The 25,716-nt window shown below is 28.9% G+C and overlaps 3 protein-coding genes across 3 annotated transcripts; all 3 read right to left on the bottom strand.

Moving 5' to 3' along the window:
- Positions 1 to 1,555: 1,555 nt before the first annotated feature.
- On the bottom strand, positions 1,556 to 3,970 carry LOC101218382 (phenylalanine ammonia-lyase). Its single transcript, XM_011659349.2, has one exon. The coding sequence runs from the start codon at positions 3,759 to 3,761 to the stop codon at positions 1,635 to 1,637; it is 2,127 nt and encodes a 708-aa protein (XP_011657651.2). The 5' UTR covers positions 3,762 to 3,970; the 3' UTR covers positions 1,556 to 1,634.
- A 2,679-nt stretch (positions 3,971 to 6,649) lies between these two features.
- Positions 6,650 to 9,139, bottom strand: LOC101218144 (phenylalanine ammonia-lyase). Its single transcript, XM_031887954.1, has one exon. It carries the CDS (start codon positions 8,956 to 8,958, stop codon positions 6,820 to 6,822), a length of 2,139 nt encoding a protein of 712 aa, XP_031743814.1. The 5' UTR covers positions 8,959 to 9,139; the 3' UTR covers positions 6,650 to 6,819.
- A 6,318-nt stretch (positions 9,140 to 15,457) lies between these two features.
- Positions 15,458 to 18,762, bottom strand: LOC101217907 (phenylalanine ammonia-lyase 1). The gene is made up of 2 exons (XM_004143207.3): positions 18,252 to 18,762; positions 15,458 to 17,358 (listed from the first exon to the last, which is right to left on the bottom strand). The coding sequence occupies exons 1-2, from the start codon at positions 18,644 to 18,646 to the stop codon at positions 15,609 to 15,611; spliced, it is 2,145 nt and encodes a 714-aa protein (XP_004143255.1). The 5' UTR covers positions 18,647 to 18,762; the 3' UTR covers positions 15,458 to 15,608.
- Positions 18,763 to 25,716: the final 6,954 nt, after the last annotated feature.

Here is a 25,716-nt window from a genome sequence, read left to right as displayed (position 1 = left end):
AATAATTTTTTCAAAACTCAAAATATTAACAAAAAGAAAAACGATATCTCGGCCTTCCTTTTAGAAGCTTTGTGTTAAATATATCTTTTGTCAAGATTTCTCAAACGAAACCCATTGGAAGGCCAATGGTTGCAAATTCATTAAGGTAAGATCGAGGCATTATTTTATATAGTAACAAAATCAAATAAAACATGTGATAGTTGGCTACGTTATAATTCTATTAATCTCTAAATTTTATTTTCCAAAAAGAGAAAGTCAAATAATTACCTAAAAAACAAGGTCAAATAATTACACAATAATTTCTTTTTTAAAAAAATATTTTGTTATGTGTTTGTTCATTTTTATATTGAAATGCAAAAAGAGTTCTACGTGAATATATATAACTCCGTCCAAATATTCATTTTTCATTGCAAAAATTCTCTTGATGAATTTGGATATCGAGAAAAAAAAATACTTCGATGAATTTTAGATATATATACTTTTTTTTGTCTCATCTAATTGTAATTTTATTATGATTAATTAGTTCATATAGTTTTCTAATTTATTTTTATTAGAGTGAGTCTTGAAAAAAATGTGAATCTCACTCTAATCTAATCACACATGTAAAAGAAGAAAAGTTAGTTAAATCGTTAAGAAAAGTTAAACTTTGTCAAATTATTTTAAGAGTTATTTTCATAATTCTTCGATTAATTATATATCACTTTTTATCTTGATAAATATTTATAAAATCATCGTAAGAGTTGAAAAAACATTAAAGAAAATGAAGGTGTCTGAAAGTTGTTTCAACTTCAAGCTGAGCAAGTGTTATAGACCCCTAGTTATCATCACATCGTCTCATCAATGTTATGTCCGTTTTTCATCCAACATTCTAAAAAGTTCTCAACTTGAAATATAATTTTGAAATGTTTATGAAAATCATAATCGAGTGTGTAATGTTGTGCAACTTTTAGTAAAGATCGAATAATAGTGGTGTGCGTTTTTCAAACAAATGAGAAAATTCAAGTGTATTATTTATATAATTTGATCATTTTATTGTATGTGCCATGGTACTTTGATGATTGCTTTTAACCTACCTTGAGGACTAAAAAGATAAAGATAACATCATCAATTGATGACATATTAGCTAAGACAAGAGGAGAGGAAAAAGTGCTTTATTAAAAACATAAAATAAATCAATAAAGATAGGCATTAAAATGAAAGTTGGATAATGGACATCATACAAAACCAAACCACTTTCAAATGGGTTAAATAAAATACTTTTTGTTTCCCATTTAATTAGTTTTGTTGCATTATATATTGTATTGAAATAATTGTCACATTGATATATGTTATTTAAGTAATTTCAATTTGTTACAACTTGTTTGATCTGATTTTTTTTAAATTTTATCTTTTTATTTGCAATTAATCGTCGTGGAGAAAAAATTGAGACTATTTCTATTTTGTGTTAAGAATATTTGTCACTAATTTATATATTGAAACAGCTACATTCAATTGAAAATTATCACAAGTAAATTTTTTTTAATTGAACTTTCGTTGATACAAAATGAAATGAAGATTAAAAGAAATAACAAAAAGTATGATATTATTATTATTATGTTCTATAGTTGTGCTTGTTCTAATTTCGTTTAATGGTATTAGCATATAGGAATTGGAGCGCCATCCCATTCCTTTAAGCATTCCAAAATTGGGTCAATCATCTTTCCTTGACACAAAGCAGTAAAAACTTTTTCACACTCTTCTCCTGGAGATATAACTTTCTCTCCAGTTAGCAAATTAGTGCCCAACGCTTCTCTCACAAACTTATATAGTGGGTAAGATCTGCATTCCTTAATTTGATTCTCAATAGTAGCATCTCCATTTTCGTAAGCCAATCTTACGTTTTCCACTTCTTTGGGTAGAACAGCCTTCAGCTCCTCTTCAAATGTTCCAATTTTTTGAAAGATTGAAGTAGCTAGTTCTTTTTCACCCTCTCCATTGTTTAAAGCATGTTCGACAATAACTTGCCTTAACTTTTGCATCAATGGATAAGTAGCACTGCATGGATCGTCAATATAAGCAAAGGTGTATTCCCTATCAACCACTTTGAGTAAATCCTTCTCGCAAAATCTTGATGGATGGAGTGTGCCATTTGAGTTAGTGGTGAGGACTTTCTTCACCACTTGACTTACTGTATTTTTAACTGTGTGTTTCAAGTTCTCTTCTAGATGTCTCAAGTCAATTGCTTGGCAAAGAGCAACCATAAATGTGGAAGACATGAGCTTCAAAATGTCAATTGCCTCAGCTGTTTTCCTTGATGAGATTAAACCAAGAGAGTTAACATCTTGATTGTGTTGCTCAGCACTTTGGACATGACTAGTTACAGGATTTGCTAGGTATTGGAGCTCAGAGCAATATGAAGCCATGGCGATCTCAGCACCTTTGAATCCATAATCCAAACTTGGGTTTCTGCTTGCAGAGAGATTTGAGGGTAACCCATTATTATAGAAATCATTGACAAGCTCTGAAAATTGAGCAAAAAGAAGCTTTCCAATTGAAGCAATAGCTAGACGAGTGTTGTCCATGGAGACTCCAATTGGAGTTCCTTGGAAGTTGCCCCCATGTAAAGCCTTGTTCCTTGAAACATCAATTAAAGGGTTATCGTTGACTGAATTAATCTCCCTCTCAATAGACTTTGTAGAGAATCGAATAACTTCAATCAATGGACCCAACCATTGGGGTGAAGTGCGAAGGGCATAGCGATCTTGTTTAGGCTTTTGTAGAGGGTCCATTTCATGCAACTTCTTAGCCGTTTTCATGTAAGAACTTCCATCCAAAATGTGTTCCATGATTGCAGCTGCCTCAATCTGGCCCGGATGATGCTTCAACTTATGGGTCAAATGATCAGTAAATTCGGGTTTGCCTTGCATAACTTCAGCAAAGATGGCGGACAAAATTTCAGATAAAACAGCCAAAATATTTGCTTCAAAGAGAACGATAGAAGCCAACCCAGAACCAACAGCAGTGCCATTAACAAGTGCCAACCCTTCCTTTGGCTGCAACTCAAAGAACCCAGATGGAATACCAGCTTGTTGGAAAGCCTCCTTTGCATCAAAACTTTCTCCGTTTGGACCAACAGCTTTAGAATTTGGACGGCCAGTGAGCAATCCAGCAATGTAAGAAAGAGGAACAAGATCTCCAGAAGCAGTAATGGTTCCACGAAGAGGCAAGCAAGGAGTGATATTATTGTTCAAGAGTTTGGTAATGGCTTCCAAAATCTCAAATCTAATACCCGAATAGCCTTGAAGAAGAGTGTTGATCCTCACCAACATGGCTGCTCTCGTAGCTGAATGGGGCAAAGTATGATCAGATTCAGCTCCACTTCCAAAAATTCCCGCATTCAAAAATCTAATCAACTCCTTTTGAAGAGCACCACCTTCTTTGGTCCTTCTATGAGAAGTAGCACCAAATCCAGTAGTAACACCATAACTATCAGTGCCTTTATTCATGCTCTCCATAACCCAATCACTACTAGCCTTAACACCGACTCTAGCGGACTCAGAAAGCTCAACAATAACATCAGAATCTCGAGTAGCAATGGCAGCCACCTGAGAAATAGTAAGAGTTTCACCTCCAAGCTTAACAAGGGGCCTTCTGTACTCCTCCACCATGCGCTTAACCTCATCAAGATGACTTCCCTTGAGAGACTCGGCAGCCACCCCCCAATTGAGTGGATCACTATGGGTATGGCACAAGTTGTCTTCAATGTTTTGGAAAGAAGCCATTGTTAGAAAGAAAGAATGAAAGAAAGAAAGAATAAAACACAGAGGTAGTAATTAATGTGTGAAAGGATTCTGGGAGGTGGGTGAGGGTTGTGGAGAAGAAGAAGAGGGAAGGGGTTAAATAGGGGTAAGGAAAATGGTTAGTGTGTGTGATCTGATTTTGAAAAAGCAAAGGGGAATTGGTGGGGTTGGTGAAGATAAAGAAATAGATAGTGAAAGTAAGCAGTAGAATACAATACAATGGCGCATATTATATATACACATATTGTTCAATTTAGTCGTAGGTGCGCTGTGGTGGGCGAGACCAATAGGAAACGAAAGTTCATCATCAAGTCTTGTGGTTGGTGCAAAGAAGTTACATAATAATAATTAACATGTATTTCTTATTTGTTTTCATTGGTCAAATTTGGGTGATTATAGACTTCAATTTATTCGGGTTTTTTTTTTCTTTTTAATTATGCTTCATCTTTAATAAATTTAAGTTAATTTATCAGAAGAAAAAATGTGTTTATTTAATGTGATTTCAATCTTAATCCTAAAAAAAATATAATAAATTTGATTGATTTTTTCTTTGGTACAACATTTTATGAAAATAAAATATCAATTAACATTGAGTTACACCATATATTTAGATTTTATTTTTTCTAGTCAATATATCTCAAATAACATCTAAGTTTGGTGCTGTGTTATATCTTCAAAATTTAAGCTGGATCATGGAAAATTGAATGGCCCATATTTATTTAACAGGATATAATATAGTTTGATCAAGTATTCATATTTTTCTCACCAAACTTTATATTAGTTACTTTTCAAATCTCACCAACCCGACGTCCGTTAGTCATACCAAACATTTATATATATATATACATATATATTATGTATTAGGGCCTAACCTTACTTCATCATCATTTCTATTATAAAATAAAATAAACCCATTAGTTATTTACAATTTTCTTCTCTAAATTGTGTAAGTATTATTTAAATAACACACGAAAATACCTACCCTACTTTTGGAAAAATTTTAATTTACATCTATCAATTTTAGAACGGACATCATAAATTTAAACTTTGAACTCTTACATTAATTTGCATACATTTAATTTTTCAATTAAATTTTTAAACTTTTACAATTGAATCAAATTTAGAACTCTTATTAAATTAAGTATTATATTTGAAAAATCACTAATGCATTCCATTCTTACACGAGGGTAGAATTCTTCAAATGTCAAGTTAATAAAATAGGCGATTAGAGTCGTGCATATGGACAATTTTCAAAGAAAATATTAATTAAAAATCTAAATTTATTCTTTTTCTAAAGTTTATGAGTTTGATCGATAAAATCAAGTATATGTGCCATGTAACGTTTGTCCAAATAGAATATAATTAATTTAAGAATTTAAATTAATGCACTCATCAAAAGTTTATAGATATACATATATATTTTTAATGTTGTTATAAATATTTGAGTTATATAAATGGGTTAAGAAAGAGGAAAAGAAGTGAGGGTCAAGGCTTGGTTGAAAGGCAAAGGAAAGCGGAGATGAAAAGAAAGGAAGGTGCAGCTGATTTTTCATATTAGCAAATTGGGGACTGCATGCTTTTGTTGACAACTCAACCTTACTTAAGCACGATAATTAACAATCATATTATAAATTTTACATAATTTGATGTAATTTCCTAACTAATTTTAATTAAGAACAAATTAATTTACATATCTCTCGTTTCTCATTTCTCATTAATCAGAAAATGTACCTATTGAAACCGAAAATACATTAAACGACTTTTGTATGTTTTCTTTTTTTCTTTTTTGACTTTATTAACACATTCAACCATTCTCGTCGACCACTTTAAGTAAAAAGTAATTGAGATGTATATAAAAAATTATTGTAAATATAACAGAATGATTCAATATATTTCAGTTTTTAATTCAAATTTTCTAATACAACAATTATAGGGATGAGTGATCGAACTAACTACCTAAAATATCATGTTAATTAACCATGATTGTAGAGTTAAAGTTTATTTTGACACTTTAAGTATTAACTTAAAATAAGTTACTAACAGCTTTATAGATAAACTAAAATAAATCGTAATTATAAATCATAATATAATATATAAGATTAAACTCATATATGAATAAGTGCTTAATTTGATAAAATATCATCTACCATCTTTGGTAGATAACTGTTGCTGTCTTATTTTTTTAGATTCAACTTTTGAGAGTTTCATTTGAAATTTAGCATTCTTTTTTCTTTGTTAATCAAGAAAAAATATAATAAGTTCTCATCAAGAAATTTTTCATGGAAAATTATCAAAAACAATAAATGGACAAAAGATTTACACTTAATAAAAGAATTAAAGTGTTAGTGTAAATGTAAATTGTTTGTTTTTTTCTTCATTATTATTTTTAAAAAACCCTCTTCTTTTTTATGGTATGAAATTGACTTTTGAATACCAATTATTAGTCATAATATGTTATAATTATGACTTATTAAAAGGAGCATTGCTCATTAGTAATTGCTATGTAGTATGTATTATCTTTTTTTTTTTAATGCTATATACCATTTAAATTTCGTATATATATTTATATATACATATATATTAGCACAGTATTAAATTTAACTTTTGTGAGTTTATGGGATTTATCATATATATTTAAACATTGACAAAATATTTACAATTTCAATTTACAATTTATGTAATGAAATTTCTTTTAGTGGTTTTTTTCTGGTAAATGTTTGGGTTTTTTTTTTTTTTTTTCCTATTTTTGAAAAAGAAAAACCCTAGATTTAAAGTGTATATAGAAAATATAAAATGCAAAAGTAGTCTACATAAAGATTATCGTTAAAAAAAAGAGAGAGAATTTAACTTTTGTTTAGTACAAAAACAAATATAAGAAATTTACGTTAAATATTAATTTAGGGAAAATTTTCCCAAATATTACACATGGATGTATATTTAAAACTGAAAAATGAAAAACAGAACAAAATATTTAAGGCCAATGGCTTTTTTCTTTATCATCACGATCACTGTTGGATCCTTCGGTTTGGCAGTAACATAACTAGCAGATGGGGATTGGAGCACCATTCCACTCCTTCAAACACTCTAAAATTGGATCGATCATTTTTCCTTGACAAAGAGCTGTGAATACCTTTTCACACTCTTCTCCTGGAGATATCACCTTTTCTCCGGTCAACAATCCAGTTCTCAACTCCTCCCTCACGAACTTGTACAATGGATAAGATCTACATTCTTTAATTTGGTTTTCAATGGTGGACGTTCCATTTTCATAGGACAATCTTGCATTTTCTACTTCTTTTGGTAAGATGGCTTTCAATTCCTCCTCGAAAGCTCCAATCTTTTGAAAAATGGAAGTGTTTGTATTCTTTTCATCTTCACCATTTTCCAAAGCATGTTCAACAAGAACTTGTCTTAGCTTTTGCATCAATGGATAAGTGGCACTGCATGCATCATCGACATAGGCAAAGGTGTATTCTCTGTCAACCACTTTCAGTAAATCTTTTTCACAAAATCTTGATGGGTGAAGTGCACCGTTAACACCTGTGGTGAGAACTTTCTTGGCCACTTGACTTACCGTGCTCTTCACTACATTCTTCAAATTTTCTTCCAAATGTCTCAAGTCAATTGCTTGGCAAAGAGCAACCAAAAATGTGGACGACATGAGCTTTAGAATGTCAACGGCCTCAGCTGTTTTCCTTGATGAGATTAAACCAAGAGAGTTGACATCTTGATTATGTTGCTCGGCACTTTGGACATGACTAGTAACGGGATTTGCTAAGTATTGAAGCTCAGAGCAATATGAAGCCATGGCAATCTCAGCACCTTTGAATCCATAATCCAAACTTGGGTTTCTGCTTGCAGAGAGATTTGAGGGTAGCCCATTATTATAGAAATCATTGACAAGTTCTGAAAATTGAGCAAAAAGAAGCTTTCCAATTGAAGCAATAGCCAGACGAGTGTTGTCCATGGAGACTCCTATTGGGGTTCCTTGGAAGTTGCCTCCATGCAAAGCCTTATTCCTTGAAACATCAATCAAAGGGTTGTCATTGACTGAATTAATCTCCCTCTCAATAGACTTTGTAGAGAATCGAATAACTTCAATCAATGGACCCAACCATTGGGGTGAAGTTCTAAGGGCATAGCGATCTTGTTTGGGCTTTTGAAGAGGATCCATTTCATGCAACTTCTTAGCTGTTTTCATGTAAGAACTTCCATCCAAAATGTGTTCCATGATTGCAGCTGCTTCAATCTGCCCTGGATGATGCTTCAACTTATGGGTCAAATGATCAGTAAATTCTGGCTTGCCTTGCATAACTTCAGCAAAGATGGCAGACAAAATCTCAGACAAAACAGCCAAAATATTTGCCTCAAAGAGAACGATAGAAGCCAACCCAGAACCAACGGCAGTGCCATTAACAAGTGCCAACCCTTCCTTTGGCTGCAACTCAAAAAACCCAGATGGAATACCAGCTTGTTGGAAAGCTTCCTTTGCATCAAGACTTTCTCCATTTGGACCAATAGCTTTAGAATTTGGACGACCAGTAAGCAATCCAGCAATGTAAGAAAGAGGAACAAGATCTCCAGAAGCAGTAATGGTTCCACGAAGAGGCAAGCAAGGAGTAATATTATTATTCAAGAGTTTGGTAATGGCTTCCAAAATCTCAAATCTAATACCCGAGTAGCCCTGAAGTAGAGTGTTGATTCTCACCAACATGGCCGCTCTCGTAGCAGAATGAGGCAAAGTATGATCAGACTCAGCTCCACTTCCAAAAATCCCAGCATTCAAAAATCTAATCAACTCCTTTTGAAGAGCACCACCTTGTTTGGTTCTTCTATGAGAAGTAGCACCAAATCCAGTAGTAACACCATAACTATCGGTCCCTTTATTCATACTCTCCATAACCCAATCACTGCTAGCCTTAACACCAGCTCTAGCAGATTCAGAAAGCTCAACAATAACATCAGTATCCCGAGTAGCAATAGCAGCCACCTGAGAAATGGTAAGAGTTTCACCACCAAGCTTGACAAGAGGCCTTCGATACTCCTGGACCATGCGCTTCACCTCATCAAGATGGCTTCCCTTGAGGGAATCAGCAGCCAAACCCCAATTGAGTGGGTCTGGATGAGTAGTATTGGTGCAAAAGCTGCTGTCGTCATTTGTCTGATCAATGGGTGCCATATGTTAAGGATATATATGAACAAAAGAATAAAAAGAATGAAGAGTGTTTTGAGAAGATGATGAGATATTGATGTATCTCTTGGTTTCTGTGAGAAAGAGGATTAAGAAGAGAAGGGTTTAAATAGAAAGATTGTTAATGGAGAGAGCGAAAGAAGAAAAAATGGTGGGGTTTGGGGTTTGTGTGTGGTAAGTAAGGAGCGTGGTGGAAGAGGCCGGGTGTGGTAGTTGGAAATAATATTAAAAACAATAATCTTATAAATAAATTATATTTGAAATCATCAACATTACCTAACTTTTTCTCTCATTTTCAAACGTCAAATTTGATGACTTTTTTTAGGTAAAAGTATGAAATTATAAAATAAGATCAAAGGAGAAAATATATATTACTAAATTCATACATACATTCTTTAATTGTTGTAGGTTTAATTAACCCATTAAAAAAAAGCCTTAAATCATATCATGATATTAATTAAAATCTTAAAACCTTTTAAATTCAATTCATTTAGATTTCTTAAAAAATGTTTATTTTTAAATTTAGATTGAAGGATAGAGTGAAATGCCTTGACTCCTTTACGTAGTAGAGGTTTTTTCTATAGCTCTTTTCTCTTCTGAATCTTTTTTTAGTACTTATTACTTGACTTTGCATAAAACTTTAACATTTTCAATTGATATATATATAATTATTAGTTCAAATTTTTAATTTATATACCATCAAGACATACATTAATTTTTTTCTAACTAAATATTGTAAAATGTAAAAAGTGTAAAAATACAAAAAAGAAAAGGAAGAATATGTTAAAAACTTGTATATTTTTTCCCTGTTTTTCAATGGTTATATATATATATTTAATGTAGAAAGAAATTAGAAAAAACAAATAAGAATCACATGAGGCTTTTTTTTAAATATAAATTTCTAAAACAATAATAGTTTTGTATTAGTTTAATTATGTTCGTAGATCACATTTATAAATATAGTTTTGAAAACGTTACTTCAAATATATAAATAGAAAAATACTTCGTTTAAATTTTGTTTGGTATTGTGTAAAAGTTTGAATGAGAAAATATAAAGATGCATGTCATAGTTGAATTCAACCCAAATTAAATTTTAATTTATTTGGAAGTGGTACGTGATATCAAGTAATTACCAAATATTATTAAACATTATCAACTCTTCTAATTTTGAGTGAATAATATTTGACCTAAAAAGCTCATCAACTTGCGCCTCCAAAAAGGATTTGGAAATTGTGAAAGAGAAAGGGAGTTGGTGAGAATAATTTAAGGCTTTTTTTCTTTTCTTTTCTTTTTCTATTTTTCCTTTTTTTTTTTTTTCCTTTTTTGGGGTCAATTTGCAATAATTTAGAGAGGGAGGGAGTTGGTGAGATGAATTTAATGGTTGGTGGAGTTCTTTTTTCCCTTGGAGGGTTGGTAGTAGAAGTAAAGCAAAAGACCATTATGTTTTCTTTCTTTATTTTTCTAAGTAATTACTCTTTCTTTAGTTCACGAATTTGGGAGAAATCTCAAAAAAAAAAAAAAAAAAAAGTTGTATATGTTGTGTCGTAGCGTTTAGAAATTGAATTAGAATTTAAACAAAATTTTAAGATATGTTTATAATTCTTATAGTTGATTATTACTATTATATAATACATATTTTAATTTATCAAAATAATTGAGTTTATTCTTTTATATAAATCTGTTTCAAATTTTTAAACTCAAAATATGAATACATCCTTAGTTAACTAACAAAGTCGTCAAAAAAGATTATCATTCAACTAACCTTTTCACATTGACTCAATTCTAGTATTGCACCGTGATAATTAAAAAAGAAAAATGGTATTAGATGATAAAATAAATTTAGAAAAAAAATAACTCATAACACTCTTGTTTTGCATATTGAAATTTGACAAATATGACGGTAATCTGCTTTTAACTTTGTTATTTTTGTAATTTTGAAAATGTAAGTGACATGGACTATATTATCATAAATTTTTTTTTTTTTTTTTTTTGTAAACTTTCCGTTAAAAAACAGATTATATGAATTACTATTTTGATGAATTAAATTTTTAAAAAAATTAGGAATAACCAATAATTTAACTTTTTAAATTTTTGTTCATTTGTACTTTGAACTAATCAAATCATCTTTTAATTGTGAATTTTAAAGAGTTTGTAAAAGTAGAAAAAATAAATTTACGAAAATAGAGTTTCACTTGAAAACGCACAAATAGCAAATTTAAAATATTGTTATATTATTTTTTTTATTATCCTTTCATTACCGTCATATTTGCTAAATTTATAATATACATGAAAAAGTGTTGTAAACCGTTTTTTCTACAAATATTTGTCATTTAAAGCAATTGTCGATTTTTTATGTTTAATAGAGGAATAAGTAGCTATCGGTATATTTTAAAAAATTTATGGATTAATTAAACACAAAACACTCAAAGTTTAAATATTTACATAAATTTAATTTTAAAGTTAATAGACTAATTAATTTTGAAAAAAAAAATAACGAGTCTGACATAGATTTTGGAGGCCTATTAAACATTTTATAGTTCAGTAATTTATAAACTACAAAATAAAAAATTTATGGCCTAAAATTGTCATTTAAATCTTCTTTTTTCTAATAGTTTGAACTAAAGTAACATTTTTAAATATAAACAAATGAATAAATAAATGTCTAAATATTTAAAATTTGATTATATATATATTTGGTTAAAATTTACCATTTTATCTCAACTACAGAATAATAAGGGATACAGCAACATTTTTATGGGTCATTTTGGAAAATGGCAAAACCGTTCTTTCTTTTGATTTTTAGCAAATGACATTTTTTACACATACATAATAATTTATAAAATAACTGTTATTAATTTATATTATGCATTTACACGTTTTTAATTATTTTCGACTGATAGAGCAACTCATATCAATATGACTTATTCCTTATATCTACTCAACTAATTGGTTTAACATTTTAATGACTTTATTCAATCTTACTAATTTCAAAATAACCAAATTATTAGTTTTCATTTTGAAGAATCTCTAGATTTTATTTCAAAATAACTTTAATTGAATTTTAAAATTTTTTAAAAAATTATTATTTTTCAAAAGTGGAGAATGATAAATTTTATATGAAAATAACATTAATTGGTTGAATCTAAAAATAAACAAATTATTGTTTTAAATTTGGAAGAATTCCCATGGTTGATTTGTTTACCGATTACTTTAATTGAATTTCAAATTAACAAAATTATTATTTTGAGTAAATTGAAAAATCTCTAAGATATATTTTATATCAAAATACATTAACCGTTAGTCTCAAAACAATGAAATTATTATTTTAAATTTAGTTATTTTGGATTGTTTTATACAAATTTTAAAATATTTCGGATTAAATTGAACTTGTTAATTTTTTTTGTTAATAAATAAATATATTTGGAAATTGTAAAAACAAATTGAGAAATGTTTTCCTATATATATCAAACTAAATGGTTGTTATGAAAAAATACTAAAGCTGATCATTCCAATTTCAAATTTCAAATGGTTATTAACAATACATATATATTTATGAGGTATTTAAATTCAATTTTTATATAAATATTTTGAAATATAAATAATTTGAAAATGTTGAATTTATGTTTTCCATTATTTCACGATATCAACAAAATAGCAGGATTTTAGGGGATGGTAAAATTTTTAATAAAATAAGTGAATAATCTTAACACGACTAATTTTTAAATTCAAATTATTATTAACTATATATTTTTTTATAAATTTTTAAAGCAAATAAATAGTCCTTAAATTTTGAATTTATGTTTGTCATTTATTTAGAAATACAATCGTCTAAAAAAATTCAAAATTGTTATAAAATCTAAATTTAAATTCTTATTTGAAATAGAACAAATATGTATGTATTATATAATAAATGTTACGTGGAACTTTATGAAACGAGGAATGATGAAATTATATTAGTCATCATTCTAGGGGTAGCAAAAAAATTTGAATTCAAATAGTTATTAGTGGATATATATTATGAATTATACAAATAAATTTTTAATCAATTGATTTGAAATCTAAAAATCTAGTATAAATTGCAAGCATAAATATAGGAGATGTTGGTGCAGTCTTATCCAGCCCGAAAATAAATATTTAGTTAAGATTTTTCAAAACTAAATGTTTTTGAAAATACACTGTATCCGTAAACTTATGATATGTTAATTGTTAGAAAAGAAACTTTATCTATATCCTATAGTTAATTTTAAAAAAATAAAAAAGGTCTATAGCCGACAGTTTTGCCATTAATCTTAATATTGTGAGGATTTACTTTTTTCAATTTGTTATCCAATATTTTGTCATTCTCGTGGTTATCTCAAACAAAAATACATGACGGACGTTATAACAATGTTCCCATTAGCAATTGGTAAAACACATAACTAACAAAAAAAAATATATAGAAATAAAAAATTGTTTGAAAATGTATATTTAGTGAAAAATGAAACCAAATAACAATACTTTTAGGAAAAAGTGTTATGTAATTTGAGTTGTGACACATTCCTAGTAGGGAAATGTAGTTCCATAAGTGGTAAAGTCAAGTTTTATTGATATCTATTTTAAGCAAAATGAGATGTGTGAATAAGTGAGTTGTTATTGCATATTTGTGCATATAAATAAGCTTCACCATCTATTGAATTCTTCCTTTCATTCATTTTATCCATTGGAAGATAAAGATAATATTCTATGAAAGTGAGTTTAATTTAATTAATTATTACGCCTAAAATTGTTTGTTTCTCTTTCTTTCCTTTTTTCTTTTTGTTGATTTAGATCAACAGGCTTCTTCTAACATATGAATAGATTATTTAATATCAACTTTTCTTTGTAATATAAAAAATCAAACGATCAAACTAAAAACACTACCTACTTAAATATTAGTATCATATTCTTTATAAAAATAAAAATACCATGCACTTGCCAACTTTAAAACCAAATATTGTGTTTGGCTAACTTCATATAAGTTAAAATTTATTACGGATCACGCGAACGTAGGCCCCCACTACAAGCTATGAGGTACCCTCTACCACCACCTTGGGCAGACCTTATACGGACACTCTCCCTCGTAGTGCAATGGAGGTCACCAATCTAAGCATTGGCCTTTATGATTCCCCAAGCATCCGAGTGTAAGCAATGGGCCTTTATGATCTCGCTTTTCCTATGTGGGACGAAGTCTAAACATTTTTACCTACTCCTTCCCACCCATTTTCCCAAACCACAAAAGTCTTTTTCTATATTAATATTCTCAACTACTTTTCTTTCCTTTCTTTTTTTTTTTTTTGGTTTAATTTCAGAGTCAAAAGGATTTTTTGTTTTTTTGTTTATAAAGTTTTGATTTCTTTTTTCTTTTTGTTAAGAATACGTGTTGGAATTAATTAAAGTATGTTCGAGTTGGCCTTTTCATAAAGGATATTGGAGGATTGAATAGGAAATGAAAAAAGAGTTTCTAAGTTTGTAAGAATATTTGATGTTTGATATTTTTAAAAATAATTATATGATATTTCAAATAAAAAATAGTTTTGAAGATGACATGATTATTTTTTTCTATAATTATTTAAAATATAACAATAAAGTTATTCGAGGAATCTTTTAAACCTATCTTTAAAAATTCAAAAACTTAAAAGTTACATTTTTAAAATTTGGAGGTCAAATGAGTCTATTCTTATAAACTTTGAGATTAAAAATGTACGTTTTGAAAAATTGAAGACCAAATGAGTCTATTGTTGATAAACTTAGTGACAAAAAATATTCATTTTTAAAACTCAAAACCAAAATTACATATTGTTCGAAACTTATAAATTAAAAATATAGTTTTTTTAAGAAAAAATTAAAACTAAAAAATCAAACACACGTATTCATCAAAACCGACTGATTTTCCCTATATTTTTATTCTATCCTTGGTTTAATTTTTATTTTCAAATCATCAACAAGTGGGTTTTGTAATTTTTTTAAGCATTTAAAAATTGTTTCTACATGTTTCTTGTTATTTAAGAAATACTTTCATTACTGTATTCTTATTTGGTAATTAACAAAATTAATTTCTTCTTTTTTATTTTATTTTCAAATTTTTAAATGCATAAATAAAATAATTATTTTTTCTATTTATAAAAATAATTATTTTAAAATATAACAAATTGGATCGAGAAGGTATTCACGAACCCAACCTAAATATAAATATTACAAAATGAGTTTAGGTTCTAAATAGAAATATTAGGATTGAGTTAAATATTGGTGTGTGGTCGACAAAGATAGATTATTTTTAATTTTCTCAAATAGAATTTTAGTTCAAGGATTATAGGGTAGAAGATTAAAAAAATCATTAATCATTTAAATGGTAATTAATGTCTTAATAACACCAAGTGGTATCCTCAATTAATTATCCCTCCCTATTTTATATATATCACATATGGTATAAAAAGATATTAAAATCATAGGTTCAAACCACAAAACAACATTTAAAATAGAGAAGGTTTGAAATATATACTATTTCATTGTAGAAAGAAACATAAATATAAAAACTAATTCATATTACATGAAGAAAAAACGAATAACAAACATAACAAAACACTCTTTCGTTTTCAACTTTCATGGTCTTAATAGTCACATTAGCAAATAGGAATTGGAGCACCATTCCATTCCTTTAAACACTCTAAGATCGGATCGATCATCTTTCCTTGACATAAAGCTATGAACACTTTTTCGCACACTTCTCCGGGAGATTTTGCCTTTTCTCCTGTAAGCAACTCAGTTCCTAACTCTTTTCTTATGAACTTGTAGAGTGGATATGATCTACATTTCTTAATTTGATTTTGAACCGTAGAGTTCCCATTTTCATAAGCAAACCTTGCACTTTCTACCTCCTTAGGTAAAACAACTTTTAGTTCCTCTTCGAAAACATGAATCTTTTGAAAGATTGAACTGTTGGCGTTCTTCTCATCTTCTCCATTTGAAAGTGCATGCTCCACAAGAACTTGTCTTAACTTTTGCATTAATGGATAAGTGGCACTGCATGGGTCATCGATGTAAGCAAATATGTATTCTCTATCAACAACCTTGAGTAAATCCTTCTCACAAAATCTAGACGGGTGAAGAGCTCCATTAGCACCAGTGGTAAGGATCTTCTTGGCCACTTGGCTTACTGTGTTCTTTACTGTGCTCTTTAGATTTTCTTCCAAATGTCTCAAGTCAATTGCTTGACAAAGTGCTACTAAAAATGTTGAAGACATGAGTTTCAAAATGTCAATTGCTTCTTCTGTTTTTCTCGAGGAGATTAAACCAAGAGAGTTAACATCTTGATTGTGTTGCTCAGCACTTTGGACATGACTTGTTACCGGATTTGCCAAATATTGAAGCTCGGAGCAATAAGAAGCCATAGCAATTTCGGTACCTTTGAGTCCATAATCTAAGCTTGGGTTTCTACTTGCAGAGAGATTTGAAGGCAAGCCATTGTTGTAAAAATCATTAACAAGCTCAGAAAATTGAGCAAAGATGAGCTTACCAATTGAAGCAATGGCCAAGCGAGTGTTATCCATCGAGACTCCAATTGGTGTTCCTTGGAAGTTACCTCCGTGTAAAGCCTTGTTCCTTGAAACATCAATCAAAGGATTGTCGTTGACTGAATTAATCTCCCTCTCAATAGATTTTGTAGAGAATCGAATAACTTCAATCAACGGACCCAACCATTGGGGTGAAGTTCTAAGGGCGTAGCGATCTTGTTTGGGCTTTTGGAGAGGATCCATTTCATGCAACTTCTTAGCCGTTTTCATGTAAGAACTTCCATCTAAAATGTGTTCCATGATTGCAGCTGCCTCAATCTGACCAGGATGATGCTTCAATTTATGAGTTAAATGATCGGTAAATTCAGGCTTACCTTGCATGACCTCAGCAAAAATAGCAGACATAATTTCAGCTAAAACTGCCAAAATGTTTGCCTCAAATAACACAATAGAGGCTAACCCTGAACCAACAGCAGTTCCATTGACAAGAGCCAATCCTTCTTTAGGTTGCAACTCAAAGAACCCAGAGGGAATACTAGCTTGTTTGAAAGCCTCCTTTGCATCAAGACTTTCTCCATTTGGACCAATAGCTTTCGAATTTGATCGACCAGTAAGCAACCCAGCAATGTAAGAAAGAGGAACAAGATCTCCAGAAGCAGTAATCGTTCCTCTAAGAGGCAAACATGGAGTGACGTTGTGGTTGAGAAGTTTGGTTATAGCTTCCAAGATTTCAAACCTAATACCCGAGTAGCCTTGAAGGAGGGTGTTGATCCTAACTAACATGGCTGCTCTTGTTGCTAAATGAGGTAAAGTGTGACTCGATTCAGTGCCATTTCCAAATACTCCCGCATTCAAAAATCTACATAACAAAAAAAGCAATAAAAATGTGACTAACGTTTAATTTAATATCTCAAATTTATTAATAAAAAAAACATGTAGTTTTAATATACTTTTTACAAGAAAATGTTATGGATAGTACAAAAATAAAACTATTCACAAAATATAATAAATTATTGGAGTTGGATGAATTTGCAATTAGTTTCAATATTTTGCCATTTTTTAAAATGATTCTTTTTTTTTTTATCCTATTTCAAAACGAGCTACAATTTTAGCTTTCAAAGATGACATTAAAGATTGTATCTTTCTAATATTAGAATGCACCTATCTCAAATATTTCCCCTTTTCCACCAAAAATATTTTTTTAAAATTAATATTCGATCAACATTTTTTTTCACAACATATCTTAAACTCATAGCTTTCCATAAATAATGAATATAACATGACGTTGGAATTTCTATCTTAAATAAAACATGTATGCAAAATTATTATCTAAAAATCTCATATAGCGACATTTTATCTATTAAAAAATTTACTTATTTTAACACAATAATTGCGCTTAAATAATCTCTAGAGTAAAATTAAGATTAGATTAATTTTAATCTGCCCGACCTAGAGAAACTAAATTCTTTTTAATTCTTTTTTCAAATTAAACTTAACCTAAAGTTAACCCTCACATCCTAAAAACTTATATAAGACATTGATACTTCAACTCGTCTGATAATGGCTTTGAGGTGACTATGGTAATAATTATAATACTATATATAAAAATACATTATAATTTTATGATAATATATTATAAATTTATTATAGATTATAATATATGTTCTTTTAGAACACATCCAAATAGTCTATAATACGTCAGAACTCACTTGGCAGTAAAAATTCAAAACAACGCTGAAAATGAATATTTACCGTATGAGCTCCCTCTGCAGAGCGCCGCCCTCTTTAGTCCGGCGATGGGAGGTGGCACCAAAGCCGGTCGTGACGCCGTAGCTATCCGTTCCTTGATTCATGCTGTCCATCACCCACTTACTGCTCGCCTCAACCCCGCCTCTCGCCGACTCCGACAGCTCCACCACCACGCCGGAATCCCTGGAGGCGATCGCAGCCACCTGAGATATCGTCAGAGTCTCTCCTCCAAGTTTCACCACCGGCCGCCGGTACTCCTCTACCATCCTCTTCACTTCTTCCAAATGGCTTCCCTTCAACGACTCCGCTGCCGCTCCCCAATTCAACGGATCGTTATTGATGTTATTACGGCCGCCGATGCAAAACTCGACGCCATTTTGGTGACCGAGTTCCGCCATCAGAAAATATTATTGTAAAAGATATAGAAAAGAAGATGAAGAAGAAGAAGGGAGTTTTGTTTGATGGAGGAAATGAAATCTTTAAATTCAGATTTGGATTTCCTGAGTTACCGATGGACGTCGGAGAAGCTTAAATAGAAAATAACGTTTGTTAAATTACGATCTTGCCCCTACCCACTCGATTTTGCACTATATTTTAGAATGTTGTTTTATTGCCAAATTTACAAATCTACCCTCCCACTTATTTAATTATAAACAAAATTAATAAGTTTTGAGATTTTTTTTAAAAAAATTCAATACGGATTGAATTAATTCGAGAGTTAGGCTTTTTATTATTTATAGTTGATGTAAACAAAAGTAATCGCTGTTCTTGAGGATCGCTGTCTAGACGTTTTTTTTATTAAACATTAATACGCAAAAATTAAAGAAAATAGGACATTAGATTGGGTGCAACCTCGTTGTTCTTGAGAATACAACCAAAGTTTCAACTAGATTAGTTTAGAGATAATCATAAGTATTAAGTGAATACTATTATATTCATTGATACGAGGCATTTTGAAAAAAACACCAAAAGCAAACTCATGTCAACAAAGTGGACAATTTTATACTATTGTTGAAATATTTCGAAAGGTTCATTCCCCTAACTAGTAGAACGTGACAAATATATTTGAAGGATACATGGTCCTAAGAGTTGTTTTACCCTACTTCATCCTTTGTCCAAAATGGATTATTGATTGTGACTTTTTTTTTATTTTTTTATTTTAGTTCTGTTTAGAAAGGGAAAGAAAAATATATAATTACCTAATAATTATTAAAAAGCCACTTGGTAGAAGAACAACCGTTCTCTTGAAATAAGACAACGGCTACTAAGAAAATGGAATGCGAAGAGATACTCTCACGAGTCAAACTATGCATTTGTACCATTCTTATTTTAGTGTTAAGTAAATATTTAATTTGTCACAAATATCCATTATCATATTTCCAAAAAATTGATGGTTTAAATCTGGTGGGTTCAAATAGAATATCCTTAATTGATTTAATTGGATATCATTATTTTTTGGCTCATGTTGATATGATTTTAATATGAAATTTACTAGTTCAAACAACATAAAAGTTAGAAATGTATTATTGAAACAAAAGTGTGGGTGATATTAAAATCTCTTTAAAAATTAACAGTTAAACAAAGAAAATTCCAAAACTACCCTCAATTGTTTAATTTTTCTTTTTTAAGATGATAGAGTACAAACATAGGTGTGATAGCTAATGTGTAAAAGTTATTGGTGGTGCACACTATTATTTACAACTATATAGAAGACTATCATAGTTGTTACCATCTATTTATAAAAATATTGTTAAAATTGTTGATGTAGCTACTTTTTACACTTTTACTATATGAAATTTATATGAATCATATTGTTGTTTTTAAAACTCAATTACATAATTGTAGTACAATTTATATAACATGTCATGTTCAGTAAGGTAGTATACAAATGTTATTATAAATGATGTCACATATACATATTTAAACTTTATGTATTAATTGTCTCTTTATTATTTTAGGTAACAAAAGAAATCATTTTACAAATTTTATAGCTTAAAATGTTATTTTGGACTGGATACTTTTACCTTATTCATTTTTAATGTCTACACTTTTAATTCACTTCAAAATTCAGAGTTAAAATGCCAACATATATGAAAAATTCTTTTTTTAAAAAAATCAACTGCAAACAATTAACGTAAATTTAAGATGGGTTAAAGAATGTGTTTGAAATAAGTAATTTTTTTAAATTAAAAAAATGATAACCAATCAAAATAGTTTTTAAAACACATTTTAAATGATTTTATAAAAAATGAATTCCTGAAGAAAACGTTTTTTTTCTACTCTAAATTTAGGTATTTAAAATTATCATAACTAACGTAAAATAAACTCTAGAATACAAAATTCAAAACAATTTTTTATTCATATTTTTATAACAAGTTTCAAAATCTAAGATAAAAAAGGAACATTCCTAGTTTTGTAACTCTTTGTTAAAAGAATAATATGGTAAGTATCAAATTACAACAAAATTAAAACATTAAGTTCAAAATTTCAATAGTGAAGGACTTAAAAATTTTGTAATTATTATAAATTTGAGGATCCAAATATTAACACTTTTTAGATTTAAAATTGTAGGTATTGATTTGATTAGTGTTATTAAAGGTTTGGAAGTGTAACTTGGAGCTATCACCAAATTTACCAAAAAGAAATTAGGGAACAAAATGGTGGTAGGTGAGATAGTGGCAGAAAGACCCCCACAAGGGAGATTAGTTGAAATTCAATCTTGGCCATTAGATTCAACATATTTTAAACACTATCTAGCGGCTAAAAATCATGCAGCGTGGCATCCAAGTGGATTGCTAGTGGACGTAGGTTGGTGGAGTGGAGATGTACATTTTTTTTCACTTTAATTTTTTATATTAACCACCAAATAAAATTTGCCTTTTAAATTAATTATTCTTTCCTATAACATTTGTTTTTTAGCCCAACATCCGACTCTTTAATGAATTTCTCTCCCGCCCTAACATATATATATATAATTAAATTATATCACGTTTGATTTATTTTAAATATAATAATATTATTAATGTTGTTCAGGTGTATTATTAAAAACTCATTCATCCATTGATTCTCTAGCTAAATCTCAAAAATCTTATATTTATTGTTTTATACAATAACAGCGCCTGTAATCATGAAAATTATGTATCAAGTTTTAATTCTTTTTTATTATTTTTGTGGATAATAAAACTATCAAATAAAACAACTAAAATGGGTCGAAGTCCATTTCAAAAAGTTGAGGTTGACAACCATATCAATTTGATCCACGATCGATTCCTCACACGTTAAATGATCTAATAAACTTAAAGTTTTCTCCAAAGATATATTGAAAAACGTAATTCTAAAGGGATTAGATCAAAAAAAGTCTATAAATATGTTATGCGAAAGGTAAGTAAGTTTTCTCTCCTTACAGTTTGGTTTGATTTAAAACTTTAAACTTCTTCTAACGTGAGTATCAAAACTAAGGGTGTGGCAACTACCATACCCATGTAAAGATAATTCTTTTGTTATGCAATCTAATCCCCTTCTCCATTAAAATAAATTTATGATTGGGTCCAATTTATCTATATAGTTAAAAGAAATATTTGAATTTTATATAATTCGAATATTAAATTGACGATGGCTTAATAAAATAATTTTCCTTTCATTATGATAAATTTGAAATCTCAAAATTAGGACCACAATATATATTTAACAATTATCTCAACCACACTTATAATATTTCGAGACAACATGTGAGCAATATGATGGAAAAATTCCCCACTACCCCATCCCAATACATATATATAAGCCAAACACACATTTCACTATACAAATTTAAATTAAACAATAAAGCTGAAAAACACAATAATAATTCATCTAATATACAGCATTGTATGAACTAATTTAATTTATTATTTCTTACAAACTAAATATGTAACCAATGTTTTTATAATATGTGATCGAAAACGAGAGTGATTGTAATTTTCGTCCCTGATGGTCATTACGTAGAGAAGAAAAGGGTCCAATGCCTTTGGGAATATATATATATATAAAATACTTTATAACAGAATCTTATAAACAACAAGTTAATATTTTACTATATTTTGAAAGCATTATAATTTATTACTTCAGATCTATACGTTCCCTTTACCATTAGAAAAAAAAAAAAAAAAAAGATTGTTTATAGCATGGGAAGGAGTTCTTCTCACTTGTTGGATTGAATTTAAGGGCGAGATTTGTGACAAATATTTTACAAAATTTAGATTTTCTTGTTTGTCATGACTAATAATGACAGGGGCCGGTGAGAGAGAAAAATATGAAAGGAAAGTTAATTAATATACAATACAATAGTTTAATGCTTTCATTAAACTAAGGTAATTGATCCAGAATATAATAGTTTAATGCTTTCATAACATTTTATTTTAGATTTCTGCTTCTAAAAAGGGATTAAAAAGTGTATACACACTTTATAGAAAAAAACCGCTTAAGGGAAAAATATTATTACATATCCATTTTTCTATAAATGGTTAATGTTTTCTTAATTTTTCTATAAATGGTTAATGTTTCTTAATTTTTCTATTTTCCACCATATCCATGTATAGAATAAATCAAACAATAACAAAATATTATAAAGAAAATTAGCAAAAGTAGCTTACTTTTTTAAACTGTTTTTCTTAGAGGATGAAATTGATCCTAAGGTTTTTGTGAAATATTAAAAAATTTCAACTTATAGATTGTTTTGATTTTTTCAAATTCTTTTTAATTTTAACTAATTTTTTGTTATCTTTTCTAAATCTGAACTAATTTTTTTTTATCTTTTCAAAAATATTATGATCTCGATTCATCCTAATTTTATCGAGAAAGCCTAAATTCAGATAATTTTAGGAATATTTGAAAAATTATTAATCTCAAATCTTTATTAAAATCTTCTCAAATCTCACATAATTTTTTTATTGATAAAATTTGAAAACATAGATTTATGCAAATATTTCTAATTTGAAATTAACTAATCTTTCCCGATTTTATGTCAAATTTTAACTAATTTTTTCCATAAATATCTCTTCATATAATTTTTCAAATCATTTATTTTAATTGATGTGTTCCATAATTATGTTGACAATAATATCATAAAACTTTTATTTAACACCACAATTTTATATAAAATTTGGTAGGATTAAATTTTTGTTATGAGAGTTAGGCAAAAGATTTGGTTGATCTCGCTTTATTGCTTAATCAAAAAAGTCCAAAAGTATCAATTTTTTAGACTTTTTTGGTACAATTCGAGATTATCAAGTTCTTAGACTTTCTCGGTACATTTTTGCCGAGATGAACGTGGATTCGTAATTTTTTTTTGAAAAGATAAAAACAATTAGTTAAGGTTTGGTGTAAGAGTTGGAAATTGATAATTATTTTGAAAAGAAAAAAACAATAGAATTTGAAAAGATTTGAAAATTTGTAGAATCAATCTAATGTCTATGGACATCATGGTAAAATCCAAAACAATTGATAAGTTGGAAGTACTCGAAAAACTCAAAACAATCAATAAATTGAATTTTTTTAACATTTTAAGAAAATCTCGGTGGTTGATTTGTTTGAGATGAGCAGAGAAAAACAATTTTATGATTTTTAAAAAATGTGCTACTTTTAAAAATAAAATCATAAAAAGATAAGAGAGTTTGCAAAAATAGCAAAAAAAAAAAAAATTATGATAATAGAGCTCATGTCACTTACATTTTTAAAATTACAAAAATAGAAAATTTAAAAGTAAATTACCGTCGTATTTGTCAAATTTACAATATAAAAGAAATGTTATGAACTATTTTTTCTAAAAGAATTTATCACCCAATGCAATTTTTCAAAAAAATATGTACTATTTTTGTCAAATTTTCAATATTATAGTCTATTTTCTACATATAATAATAGACACAAATGGTATTATAATATTTTGTTATACTTGTAAATATTTGAAGTAGTTGTGTCATTTTAATTTTTTAAAAAAATTTACAATTAAATGTCCAACTTTTATTTTATAATTTATGTTTCTTGTATTCCTAATGAAAATTTTAAATCTTGATTTGATTCTTTAATAAGAAAAAATTAGATGATAAATCGAAAAAATTTATAGATAAAAGTTGATATTATAAACTTGATTTTAAACGTAAAATATTAGTACAGGATAATATGTGGTTTGGTAGTTCGTAAACACATTTAAATTTTATGGACTTTGATACTATATTTGATATTTGATATTGATAGTATATAGTTCAAAATAGTTTGTATATATATTATAAATATTTAAGTGGAGAATTGAAAATTTAATATGATAAATTGGTAAGAAGAAAAGAAGTAGAAAGAAAGGAAGATGAATGAGGTTCGGAAACTTGATTACATCTCTAATAGTTGTTGAAGAGGAAGGGAAGTTAATTTGGCAAAATTTGTATAAGGGAATGTTGTGGCATTAATAGAATCCAATTTCCCTTTCATTCAACAAATTAAATACATTTGAATTCTCTGCCATTCATTTCACCTACCAAACATTTTTAAACGCTCAGGATCCACGCTTTCCTTGGTAGCCGACGACCTCACGTCAACCACCATTCCTTCTTTCTCAATAACAATAATATATATTGGGATGTGCTCAAAATAATAATACTAACAAATAAAATATCTATTAAATTACTTCTTTCTCTTCATTCATTGTTGCCTAATCTACGCGTGTAAATGAGTTCGGAGACACTATATTTTTTAGTTAGTTAGATTGACAACTCAAATAACTTAAATAGTATTTTCAATCCAATCCAACTTATAAAATATAGGTTGGATTGGATTGTCGGATTCAGACGGAGATGATGAACGTTGAAGATTGAGAAGGAGATGGTGAACGCCGGAGACGAGAAAGAGAGGATGAGGTGCGGCGTGAAGACGGAAGTTTAAAAAAATGATGGGCACGAAGCACAAAATCTGGACCCGGCTAAAAAAACATAATATTTATGAATAAGATTCTTAATTCCTTACTACTTTTTTTCCAATTATTACTTTATATTCATAAATAATACAATATTACTTTTTTAAAAGTTAACTGTTGTAGTTATATTTCGATTGAAATAAGTGACTTTATCAAAGTTAAATTAGTTATTGTTTACAACTTTAATGAGTTAAATTGAACGTTTGTAATTAAGAGTTTTAAAATTTGTAGAAGCAGTAGAAACTAGCTAACATGAGCTTAGCTCATCTAACACTTTTATGTACTTGTGGACAAAAGGTTTCGTAAAGCTAAGGTGGGTGTGAAAAAAGAAAAAAATATGTTTTTCATGATAGGCTTTTAAGTTTCCTCCATGGACAAAACATATTGAAGTTTTCTTTTTGATGAGATATTTTAACCATAAAAAAATCAAGTTTGTTGATTGTTTGTAGTAGTGCTAGTTTCTCAAGGTGTAGACATCTAGACCATCACTTTTGTTTAACAACATTGTTACGATGCTTGACATCTTAA

Source organism: Cucumis sativus, chromosome 6, assembly GCF_000004075.3.
Source record: "Cucumis sativus cultivar 9930 chromosome 6, Cucumber_9930_V3, whole genome shotgun sequence".
Taxonomy (NCBI): domain Eukaryota; kingdom Viridiplantae; phylum Streptophyta; class Magnoliopsida; order Cucurbitales; family Cucurbitaceae; genus Cucumis; species Cucumis sativus.
Note: the sequence above shows the minus strand (reverse complement) of the source record. Positions and strands in the feature narration are given on the sequence as shown.

Excerpts from the sequence above, each read along its gene's own strand:
- LOC101218144 (XM_031887954.1), bottom strand. The coding sequence starts at position 8,958 with ATGGCACCCATTGATCAGACAAATGACGACAGCAGCTTTTGCACCAAT.
- LOC101218382 (XM_011659349.2), bottom strand. The coding sequence starts at position 3,761 with ATGGCTTCTTTCCAAAACATTGAAGACAACTTGTGCCATACCCATAGT.
- LOC101217907 (XM_004143207.3), bottom strand. The coding sequence starts at position 18,646 with ATGGCGGAACTCGGTCACCAAAATGGCGTCGAGTTTTGCATCGGCGGC. Across the intron at positions 17,359-18,251 it reads CTGCAGAGGGAGCTCATACG|ATTTTTGAATGCGGGAGTAT; the intron begins GTAAATATTCAT and ends TTTGTTATGTAG.